This window comes from Oryza sativa, chromosome 11 (assembly GCF_034140825.1).
Source record: "Oryza sativa Japonica Group chromosome 11, ASM3414082v1".
NCBI classification, from domain to species: Eukaryota; Viridiplantae; Streptophyta; class Magnoliopsida; order Poales; family Poaceae; genus Oryza; species Oryza sativa.
The window spans coordinates 11885140-11896556 of record NC_089045.1 but is presented as its reverse complement, the minus strand read 5'-3'; the positions used below and the strand labels follow the sequence as shown (position 1 = coordinate 11896556).

General features: G+C 44.8%; 2 protein-coding genes across 15 annotated transcripts; one reads left to right on the top strand and one right to left on the bottom strand.

Moving 5' to 3' along the window:
* The first annotated feature begins 515 nt into the window (after positions 1-515).
* Positions 516-5172, top strand: LOC4350336 (PWWP domain-containing protein 3). 2 transcript variants are annotated; one of them, XM_015760961.3, is made up of 3 exons: positions 516-926; positions 1851-4842; positions 4959-5172. In XM_015760961.3, the coding sequence occupies exons 1-2, from the start codon at positions 759-761 to the stop codon at positions 4803-4805; spliced, it is 3123 nt and encodes a 1040-aa protein (XP_015616447.1). In that variant the 5' UTR covers positions 516-758; the 3' UTR covers positions 4806-4842; positions 4959-5172. The 2 variants fall into 2 exon arrangements, with proteins under 2 accessions (XP_015616447.1, XP_015616446.1); XM_015760960.3 differs by having other exon boundaries at positions 1851-4847.
* A 219-nt stretch (positions 5173-5391) lies between these two features.
* On the bottom strand, positions 5392-9390 carry LOC107279420 (rac-like GTP-binding protein 2). 13 transcript variants are annotated; one of them, XR_010737287.1, is made up of 10 exons: positions 8972-9390; positions 8108-8163; positions 7882-7991; positions 7620-7802; positions 7436-7517; positions 6568-6615; positions 6398-6447; positions 6262-6314; positions 5882-5991; positions 5392-5785 (listed from the first exon to the last, which is right to left on the bottom strand). XR_010737287.1 is itself a non-coding variant. In XM_066305100.1 (10 exons), exons 1-4 carry the CDS (start codon positions 9013-9015, stop codon positions 7633-7635), a joined length of 327 nt encoding a protein of 108 aa, XP_066161197.1. In that variant the 5' UTR covers positions 9016-9390; the 3' UTR covers positions 5523-5788; positions 5882-5991; positions 6262-6314; positions 6398-6447; positions 6568-6615; positions 7436-7517; positions 7620-7632. The 13 variants fall into 13 exon arrangements, 12 of the variants coding, with proteins under 12 accessions (XP_066161195.1, XP_066161203.1, XP_066161194.1 ...); XM_066305100.1 differs by having other exon boundaries at positions 5523-5788; positions 7620-7749; XM_066305098.1 differs by having other exon boundaries at positions 6398-6615; positions 7620-7749.
* Positions 9391-11417: the final 2027 nt, after the last annotated feature.

The following is an 11417-nucleotide window of genomic DNA, read 5'->3' as shown; positions in this document are numbered from 1 at the left end:
CCCATAGGCACAGCCATTGTGGATATGGACATAACTAATGCTTACTATAGCGGGTCCCACATATATGGCTGATGGAACCATAAGCATTGGCCTTGCCCTAACCTATTGGCACAAAAGATTTTCTAAACATATTGAAATTACCATAGTTTTTCACTGAGACAATAAACAACTAAAATGATTTCTTTGGTATAGCTTCAGATCCAAGATCTTTTAAAGTGGGTATTTTACACATGACACATCACATCACATAGAACCTGAAAATCTTAAACATTTATAATTTAACATATGAATAAACTATTTTTTTTATTTTAAATGAAATCTAAAATTCTTAAACATTTATAATTTAACATACAACCTTCAAATAATCTATTATGTAACTGTGACGTGGAACTGTGCCAAACAGGACCTAAGCGTGAAAAAAGAAAATTATGATGGGCCGAAAAGCCATTGAAGAACAGCCCAATAAGCCCACTGATGGGAACGTATAGCTGTCCCTCCGCGGTCAATCCCCATCCACAGCACGCCCCTCTCTCCCCGACCTCGAGCATCCGCCGTCGACGTCATCCCCACCCGCCGCCGCCGCCGCCTTCTCACCGGAGCTCGGCTTTCGCCCGGGAGACAGACAAAACCGTCCTGCTGCTGCTCGGCTCTCGGGAGCAGGCGGTTCCCCCAAATCTCCCACATCCTGCTCCTGCTAATGGCTGCTTCTTCCCCCAAATCCCTACCCTAAAAACTCTGCTGCTGCCGCTGCATAGGCCATGGGTACTGACGCCGTTCGCACCCCCTCTGCGCGCCGCGCAGCCCGAACCCGCAGCGCATCGTCGGGTGGGGAAACACCAACGGAGAGCTCCGGCCGTAGGCGCTCCAAGCAAGCCGCCGTAACTGGCGAGCGCGGTGGTCGGCGCCGACCCGCTGCCGGCGGTGAGGTAGGTGCCTATGCTCTTCTCTCCGGTTCGAATTCTGTGCTAGTGCTACCCTTTGTGAGCTTTCTCAGGTATTGAGCTGTGAAATTTGAGCAAAGGCCTTGTGTGTGCTTCGATGTGGGGGGTTTTGGAACCCTAATTTCAATATATCTAGTGTTTCATCTCTTTCTCTTTTTTTTTCTGCTACGAGGAGAGTGATTAGGCTACATTTGAGTTAGTGATAGTGATTTGCTGTTGATTTGGATTCTAGGAATCATACTTGTAGGGGGGCAGAGATGAAGAGGGTAGGAATGGATATGTAGTGGCGCAGGTTCTTCCTCCTCTACTACTTGTTTCTGCTCGTCCTGCAATCTTATCGTTGTATAGAAATGGTTGCGCATACATGCTTGTACTGTTGGCTGTTGATGTTTGGACAAGGTCAAGTGTGGCTCCTTCCCATGGTGGTGATGTGTGGCTGCTATATGACATAATATGGCTGGTGACTTGTAAGTGTTTTGGGTATTGCTAGAGGAAATATTAAGCTAGATTAAGACACCTAACAGAGCTTTTATGTAGGTAATTTTGTTGTCTGTACATGATAATAACTCATGGCAAAGCTAGATTTATACTTCGGTGTATTCTGCTTAGTTTGTTGTATGCTAAACAAAGTGTATGCACTGATGTAATTTTAAGTATTATACCTCAAAATATTGTTATACTCATGTTTGTACTAATTATGGATGGTGAAGATTTAGTGTATTACCACAATTTGTATAATTTAGACAATAGTATCATGTCTAATTAATTTTTTGTATATAATTTGGGTTAAAAAAGTTCTAGCTTCTAAATTTTTAACCAAGTTGCCATTCTTTTGTTTAACCAATCGCATGGATCGAATTAAGATATACAATTTTTAATTAGAATCTAATTAATTGTGGGTTGTTTCAGCTTCTCAAAAGCCCTCGCTCTGGCCGCCCCAAGAACCAACCATCACCGCCACCGCAGGAGGAGGAAGAGGGAAACCATGGAAGCGCGCGCTATGACTGCACTTTTCAGGATGAGGGAGGCCATGATTTTGCACCGCCAGAGCTTGTCTGGGGCAAGGTGCGGAGTCACCCATGGTGGCCGGGCCAGGTGTTTGATGCTGCAGATGCTTCCAAGCTTGCGCTGAAGCATACCAGGGCAGGCGCTCCCCTTGTCGCCTATTTCTGGGACAAGACCTTCGCTTGGAGCGATGCCTCCTCACTTCTGCCATTCTGCAGCAACTTCACGCGCCTGGCCAGCCAGAGCACCATGTCTGGTTTTGTATCCGCTGTGGATGCTGCACTGCAAGAGGTTGGTCGCCGTGTAGAGGTAGGCCTCTCATGCACCTGCTTTGGTAGTAGCATTGGCAAGAGGCAAGAGATTGAGAATTCTGGCATCCGTGAAGGGGCTTATGGTGCTGTTGTAGATGGTGCGTACATGAGGGGCGCATATCATGGTAGACCATTTCTTGACTACATCTTAGCTCTGGGAATGAATCCACTGGCTGGTGCCGACCGTCTCGAACTTACAACTGCCAAAGCACAGCTTAGGGCATTCAATTGCTCAAGGGGTAGTAGGCACCTCCCTGAGTTTGTGACCTTTGAGGGGATTGAGGATGTTTCTGTGGCGATCCCACACACCAAGAGGAAAAGGATGGATAAAAGTGGTGGGGATGATGTGATGGACATGGAGAAGAAGCCAAGGCGTGGTGAGAGTTCATCACGCAAGAAAAAGGTTTTGCCGGAGGCTGGAAAGAAGGAGATTATGGATGGGGAAGGTTCTGTGCCAAGTATAGGGGCAACAGAAGATACATTAAGTAAAACAAAGAAGTCGAAGAACCAGAACTGTGCAGCAAAGAAGAACAGAAACACCTCAAAAGATGCAGATGGGCTTGATATGGATGACAAAGGTTCTGTGCCAAGTAAAGGGGCAACAGTTGATACATCGAGACAAATAAAGAAGTCAAAGAACCAGAACAGTGCAGTAAATAAGAATAAAAACACCTCAAAAGATGCAGATGGGCTTGATATGGATGGCGAAGGTTCTGTGCCAAGTAAAGGGGCAACAGATGATGCATCGAGTAAAACAAAGAAGTCAAAGAACCAGAACAATTCAGCAAAGAAGAACAAAAACACCTCAAAAGATGCAGATGGGCTTGATATGGATGACAAAGGTTCTGTGCCAAGGAAAGGGGCAACTGATGATACATCGATTAAAACAAAGAAGTCAAAGAACAAGAACAGATCAGCAAAGAAGAACAAAAACACCTCAAAAGATGCAGATGGGCTTGAAACAGTTGGTGCAAGCAAAAAACTGTCCAAGAAGGCTGTGGATGAAACCTTGAGTGACAGCAAATCAGCACGCAGAACAAGATCAACACGCATGAAGGGAGGCACCCCGGTAGCCTTGAAAGGCAGGGGAAAGGATAGTGGTGCTGAATCCTTAAAGGTGGAAGAGAAGAATACTGCTTTGCTCAAGGAGAATAAGGTGGGGCGTAGAGCTGGCTCTGCACGCAAGAAGTATAAAACCACAGGGGATGGGGACGGACTTGAAGATGGCAATGCCAATGTTTCTGTTTCTTCTGGCAAGAGGTCAACGCGTGGTGAAACCTCGGTAGCTTCAGAAGCGCGAATCTCAGAGCAGGGTAGGAAGAAGAAGAAACTTTCTGAACTTATGGCAGTGACAGATGTGCCTAATCCTTCTTCTGGTGGTAAAAGCAAGGCTCGAGGCAAGCGTTCTATGGATGCATCAACTGAGAAACTTGAGGATCCTGATCGTGATTTGGAGGATACAATGAAGACTAGGAAAAGAAAGAAACTTGACACATTGGGGGATTTGTCTTCCCAGCCACAGCCTGTCTCCCGCAAGAGCACTACAAAGGTTGGAGAATTGATGCACAAAGCTGCTGGACAAATGTCACAGACACGACCCGTTCGCAAAGCTAATGGCGCAGTATCTCAGAAGAATTCTCGTAGCACTAAAGAAAGACAAGTAAATGCTCCAGACAAGTCTGCACATTCTCTGAAGGTGAAAAAGGGCAAGACTGATACCTTGACAGAAAATTCCCTGTCTTGTTCTGAAATGCTGTCACAGCTCTCCCTAGCAGTATTTAATCTTAAGAAAAAGGAGAGATTTTCCAGTGCAGGCATGAACTTCTTTACTGATTTCAGGAAGTACTCGTATGCTTCTAGGTCTGATGTTGAGAAGGAGATATATGGGAAGGCAACTAACACTGGATCCTGTGCTTCATTTTCTGATGTTGATGAGGATATTCCTGAGAAAGCTGCCGGCACTGAGCCCACTCCTTTGGAACAGCCCTTGGCTGATCATATGCAGGATGATTATTGGGCTGACATTCTGATTAATGTGGAGGAACCACTGTCTAGTCTCAGAAAAAAGAAAGATAAGGGTGTGAACAGAACAAGAAAGAAGGAACATGTTAAAAAACCTGCCATGAAATCATCATCACTGGGAAATATAGAGGGACCAACTGTTGAAGGTTCAGAGAACAAGCAACCGAATGCAGAAACACAACTGAGTGTTGCAAATGGAACTAAAGTAAGTTCTGAAGAAACGGAAAGTTCCTCATTTGCTGGACTAGTGCTGCACTTCAGCAGGCCAGGTGCTGTTCCGTCACGCAGTGACCTTATCAAAATCTTTAGCCAATATGGACCCGTCAATGAAGCCAAGGCAGAGACTGCAAACAATGCTAACTGCGCTCAGGTGATCTTCAAGAGGCGCATGGATGCTGAGGCAGCATTTGCAGGCGCAGGGAAAATCGGTGCTCTTGGACCAGCTCTTGTTAGCTTTCGCCTCTCCGACTTCCCAGCCGCTGCCTCAGGAAATGATCCTCGGCAGGGTGCATCGAAGAGTGACTAGAGAGTGTTTACCCACCTGTTGAACCTGTTGATACTCGGTGAGGTAAATTCGATGTATTTCTTCCTGTATCACTGCCTTCCATTGACATAACAATGCGGTCACCTTTTGCTGTATTGTTCAAATATTAAGTGAGTAGCATTCTTGTTTTCGCAGGTGAAGGAGCTGAGTTAGTCAGAAAAATGTCTGTTAGGTGGTAGATTGTTACAGGATTAAGCATTCATAGGAACAAAAGGTTGTGCATTTGTCATGTAAACATGTGATTGTTAAGCTGTCCGCAGGTCAGATCAGTGACCAATAAAATAGGCTGGCTCTGTAAGAACATGTTGTAAGCTGATCTATACCTAAAAAGTTGAGCTTAATTTGTCAATGTGAGTAGCGATACTGATATGCGTCTGGAAGCTATTTGTTGTGCCCTCGCGGAACAGGAATAGGTGGGCTACTGATGAAGGTACTAGATGAATAAGCGCGGCTTCAAGCCACGCCCGTCAATGTGTACATAGAGTTAGTTGAAAGTAACTAAATGAGAAATACCAGTATATAATCAAGTATGTGATTCAGTTAGCATCACAAAGGGAGAGAGTATACATTTTTAGTAACAATAGTAAGGATAATTGGTTGTTTGTTACAAAGACAATAGTCAGTTAAACAAGCTTTGCCACATAACTACACATATAAGGATGCCATCAACATGTAACTGCAATCATCAGCCAACTGGAATGCCATAAGAAGCAAGGTCCAATATTGCTCAAATTGCCACATCACACCAACATTTTTATACATCTGTATGAACAATGCACCGAGTAACATGAACTTGATTTCTTTGTACTGTAATAAAACCAATATATATATAATGGATTGGTAAATGCCACGCTCAAGAACAAAATCAATAATTTGCCAAAAATGCCTTGATGCTCTTTTCATTCCCTTCTGGATGGATGCAATCTCGTGGACAGGACAGGTGTAACAATCTGATGCAGAACCTACTTTTGAGATTTCGAATAAACATGATCACAGAAATTGATGTAACTGCAAAGGGAAGCAAAGCATGATGATATATATAGTGTGTCATGGTTTACCTGATATATGAACGTAAGAAAGAAGATACACACAGGTAAAACATATGACAATAGCAATGGCAACAGAGACTACTACATTGCCAAGCCAATTTGGTAGGCCACCAGGGTTCCTGCAAATTTAAGGTACACATCAGTTTGGTTGATTTAAATTAATTGATATGGTGCCTTATAAAATCTATTAGCAGTTAAGTTACAAAGTATTTTTAGTCCTATCACAAAAACAGCATATCTTAAAACAGAGAACCCTCTTGGAGGTCGCAAGCTCAATATATGTATCTATCAATGCGTACAATACTCCCAATTACAACATCAACCATGCAAATAACCAAACCAGCATATGACACAACTGGTGCAGCCAATGCCAAAATCAATGTAATAACCTTAAGCTGTTTAGGTGAACGAGCATGAGATAGTGTTGCTTCCATAAGACCATCTGAAAAGAAATAACAGATGTGAATAATGAAGGTAAATATTAATCCATCACCTTTATCGTAATTAGTGATCTACTGGGCTTACTTTATCAACAGTGGCTCATATACAGTAATAACTACATCAGTTGCTGCATTCTTGAGGCGTATATTGGCCAAGTAAAGTTGCAAGAGGTAATCCAAGAACTCAGTTTGAAGAACCAAGATTTCATAATTTTCCTGCTGTACATACTAACGAAGGAATAGATATGCACTCACTCGAACAATGTTCTGTGCTTCTATGCTTTGCCTTCCTTTTGAGATAGCCTACAAAAATGAAGAAAATTAAGCACAAGATTTTGCACTTTCCTGGTCAATTCACCATCCAGTGTTCATTATACAGCATATCCAAGCTATCAAGTATCAATGTGCATCAATGAACTGAACTACCAGAGTTAATGAAATCATGATACACAGTAGTTTGATAATTTTGCACAAATCATAATGTTTCATGGATCTATATCTATATATGTTATGGAGGACTCTTGATCATTATTTTTTCCCAAACTTTATTTTCCACCTAGACACCTGCAATAATACTTATCTAGAAAGAGAAGGATGTAGAACCTAACATATACCTCCAACATTATGATCTAAGGGGTCATCAATTATATGTGGTGAACATGATCGCAGTTGACCCCAACTAAACTACAGTAGGATCAGCAACATTAGCACCACTTACATGTAACAAGTCACAAATGAAACATGAAACAGAATAGCACTAAAGACGTAGCCCACTCGATAACCATGAAAAAAGAACTCCTGACGAACACCATCCAAAATTTATAGAACTACAGTTGAGATTTTGGCACCAAAAAATCAGAGTACATGCACCTAACAATTCAGTCCATCCTAAAAAAAATTCAACACCCTATTTGAAATTTAAAGCCAACTCATCCGCCAAATCTAGAACCTCTCCCTTGGAAACCCCTAGTTCTCACAGAATCAAACATCTCAACCTCTCCCAAGAGAGGAACCCCCAATTATCACACAATCTAATATCTCAGCTTCACCCCGGTCTAGATTTGATTAAAAGCACCAGCTCACTCAGATACAATAAATAAAAACACAAGGGCAGAAAACTCGCCTTGATGACCTCAATGGCATACTCGACCTGGAACAGACGCCCGTCCAGTGAGAAAATGGTTAACCCGCGGTCTTACTCCATCCTGCACCCATCCACCAGGAAAATCCCAATAAAATCAGCCCCGCCATCGCCCCAACGCGGCCATAGATCGAATTCGAGTTCCTGCAACAGAATTGAAGCATACCTCATGAGAAACATCAAGTGGGAGCTAAGGATTCCCCCGGTGGCATCAGTTCCACGCGCCACCCGCCCGACACCGCCGCGAGCGGAGGGAGAAGGGGGGGGGACACCGGCGCCGGCTCCGACGCCGCCACCTGACCCAACGTCGCCACCAGAGAAGGGAAAGGTAAAGTTTTTGGTACAGTATCTGTGGTCAGTATCCTCATGCTGTCAGATATTCAGACATTTTGAGTCCAAACGGAACTAAATGGAGTACTGGTACCTACCTCCTTGAGAACATTCTCATGGCTCGCTCTGCTGATCAGTGAGAATGCTAGCACAAATATATCCGCTCCTCTGTAGCTCAGAATCCTCAGCCTGCTGTAATCCTCTTGTCCTGGATGAATCAAACAAAAGAACACACGATGTTCAGAGATTGGACAGTTGCATGAGTAAAAAGGAAAAATAAAATCTCAGTAGAAGAGAGTAGAACAATGGAAGAATCAGTTTTACCAGCAGTGCCCCATAATCCCAAGTTGATGATGTTCCCATCCACTGAAACATTAGCACTGAAATTGTCGAACACGGTGGGGATGTAATCCAGCATAGCCAAGAAACAGCATCACAAACGCTACCAAGAAATGCGCGCGGGCACACACACACATGGTCTAAGGCAAAGGGTGAGGGGATCGAGATGATTGGGAAGATACACAAAACGAGGTAAGCCATTAGCGCATGATTAATTGAGTATTAACTATTTTAAATTTCAAAAATGGACTAATATGAATTTTTAAAGCAACTTTCATATAGAAATTTTTTACAAAAAATACACCGTTTAATAGTTTGGGAAGCGTGCGTGCGGAAAACGAGTGACAATCTCCCCAATCTCCTTTGAAAGAAGGCAGCCTAAATCTGATGCGCTGCACACTCGTGGAGGGCTCGATGCTGAGCCAGTCCCTCGTCCTCTCGCAAGTGGGGGAGGATACTTTTGGGGGCGGCGGAATGGTCGAGACAGGTGAAATCGTCGCCGACGGCTGGCCCGGTGCCGGGGTTGGAGGAGACAATCGTCATTTTCGTCGCAGCTGCCGTCAGCATCATTGCCGTCGTCGCAGCCACCGTCGCCGTCGTCGTTGTCGTAGCTGCCGCAGCCGTGGCCGCTCGCTCCCGCCCGCCTAAGCCCGCCGCCGCCGCTCCCGAGGGCGGAGGCGGCCAGATCCGCGCGCTGCCGGCGCTCCCGCTCCCGCCAGGCCGTTCCCGAGGACAGAGAACACTGGATCCGCGAGGAGAAGGAGAAGGGGGAGGGGCGCACCGACGCCGACGCACACGTGACGTCCCGTGCAAGGGCGGCAGGCGATGAAGGCGAAGATGGTGCCGCACCTGTCGGCCTCCGCCGCTCCGTCGCCAGCGCCTATCGCGGTCATCTTCCTCCGCCGCGCCGTCTTCTCCGGTCGCCAGATCCGACAGCGGCGGCGGCGGATACAGCCGAGGGCGTAGCCGCCTCGCCAGATCCAGAGGGGAGGGCCGCCACCGCCACCGCCCTCCCCCCTCCCGGCGGAGCCGCCGCCGCGTCCACCCTACACGGCACGCGCCGCCTCCACCATCCACCTCCGCCTACACCGGATCTGGGAGGAGGGAGGGAAGCCGCCGCTGGCTCCACCCTCCGCGCAGCCACCGCCTTGAGCCGCCTCTGCCACCGTCAGTAGCCGCCGCTGCCGCCGCCACCGCCCTCCGGCGGCAGCTCTGGCCGGAACCCGCGCCGAGAGAGGAGAGGTGGGAGGGGAGGAGAGGGAGAGAATGGGGGAAGGGTTTCGGGATTGGGGGGTTAGTGTAGGACGTTTTGTAGAAAACCCCCTATGGTTTTTATGTTTACAGCGCTACCCCTAGAAGCGGAATTTTCTCTTCTTCGCATTGTATTTTCCTAGAAGACGAGGGGTTATACGCAAGAAATACAACGGGATGTCAGGCGGTCCGAGGACGTATACGATATTCCGTGCAAACACAAGGAGTTTTTTACAAAAATGCCCAGCCCTCTCACCTGGAGCAGCCCTCCACCCCAACCCGTATGCACACCACCACAGCGCCCAAATTTTAATTAACCGGCGCACCTCTTATGGGCGGTTGCCCCTGCGCGCGCAAGGAGCAGGAGAAGTAGCAGCCACGTGTAAAACAATGAGATAGCCCAAAAATAATTAAAAAAATGAGAAAAACGGTGGGGTTAGGAGAGTTATTGATTGATGATATGCGTCTTGAATAGAGGGTTCACTCACTTCTGGAACTCTTGGATCATTATGGATTTTTGGCCTTATGGGGAATGGATGTGCATGACACTGCGGCTTTATTCCAGAAATATGCAAATATGCAATGCAGGGTGGCGCAGCTCTAGCTTGCTTTGCTAATTGCTCTTAATATTTGTGTTGTAGCGTGTATTACTTACTAGTATTTTTTTTTCTTTTTTTACTCTAGTAAAGGCCGTTGGGTCTGCAGGATTAAAACCAGGATTAAGGGCCCCTTTGATTTGTAGGAAAAATGTAGAAATTTTAGAGGATTTCAATCTATAGGAAAAAAATCCTATGAAGGCTCCAATCCTTTAAAATTCCTATGGAATGGGTAATCCTATGCACATTTTGGAGGAAAATTAGCAAGAGGTCTAACCTCTTGGAACATTTCTTCTGTGTCTATCTCTCTCATCTAATTCCTGCGTTTTTCCTGTGGTCCAATCAAACGGCCATTTCTGTGTTTTGCAATCCTCTGTTTTACAATTATATTCTTGTCAGTATCCTGTGTTTTTCATATTTCTCTGTTTTTTTATTCCTACGATTCAAAGGGCCCTAAAGCAGGGTCCAGCTATGAGCTGCAAACAAGCCACGGTACGATAGTACAGTACTGCTAACAAACAAGCCTTATACGTCTCTGTATCCAAAATTTACAAAGATATTGGCCCTACCAACCATTATAGATCGACAGGAGCACCTAAACAGAACTAAGTCGTGCAACTTTATAATCAACATATTGGCAGTGAGTAAAATACTAAATCTATCGTTTGAATGTTATCAATTTCAAGTATGGCAACAAATAACAATCCTACAATGACAAAGCCCAGGCTGCATTGGCCACGTAGTGAGGCCTTGCATCTGGGGCCCTGCTGTCAGAGACAGCAACACAGCGAGTAGCAGAATCAGACATGATGTGACCTCTGTGTATCATAACGGTACTATCATTATAAGTATACTAACATGTGAGATAATATAAGGGTGGAACCCATACACTAGTTGCTATAATCATAGGGACATTATGATAGAGAATTCTTACCTGTGATATTTATCTGCAAAATGGATGACATCGGTAAAAATATCATGAGATCCTACCACCCACTGTGACGTACTATGTTGTCATTTATGTATTTCAGTTTAAGATTTGCAATTTCACGTATGATAGATTTTTGCACTTCTATCTTTCGATTTTTCATCCATATGAAGCTGCATTAAGATTCATGTTTCCATATCCAACTTTTAGTTACACCCAATTATAGAACACTTATATTTGGTTATGGAGCACTTAGTTACAATGAATTTCCACTCAGTTGCAGAGCACGAAATTAAATTTTATAACTGTTTTTGTCTCTAGATTTACAATTTTTGACCTGTTCCTTTTTTTCTTATTTCATTCAAAACTAGTTGTATCCATTAGTTGAAAATTCTGTAGATTTGAAGCTTTAAATTTATCGAACAATTAATAGGTAATCCCGTATAAATAAGATTATCGCACGCAATGATGTAGTAGTATTGTGCTTGCACGAAGAAGTTTTGATCCTCCCGCAGTACTA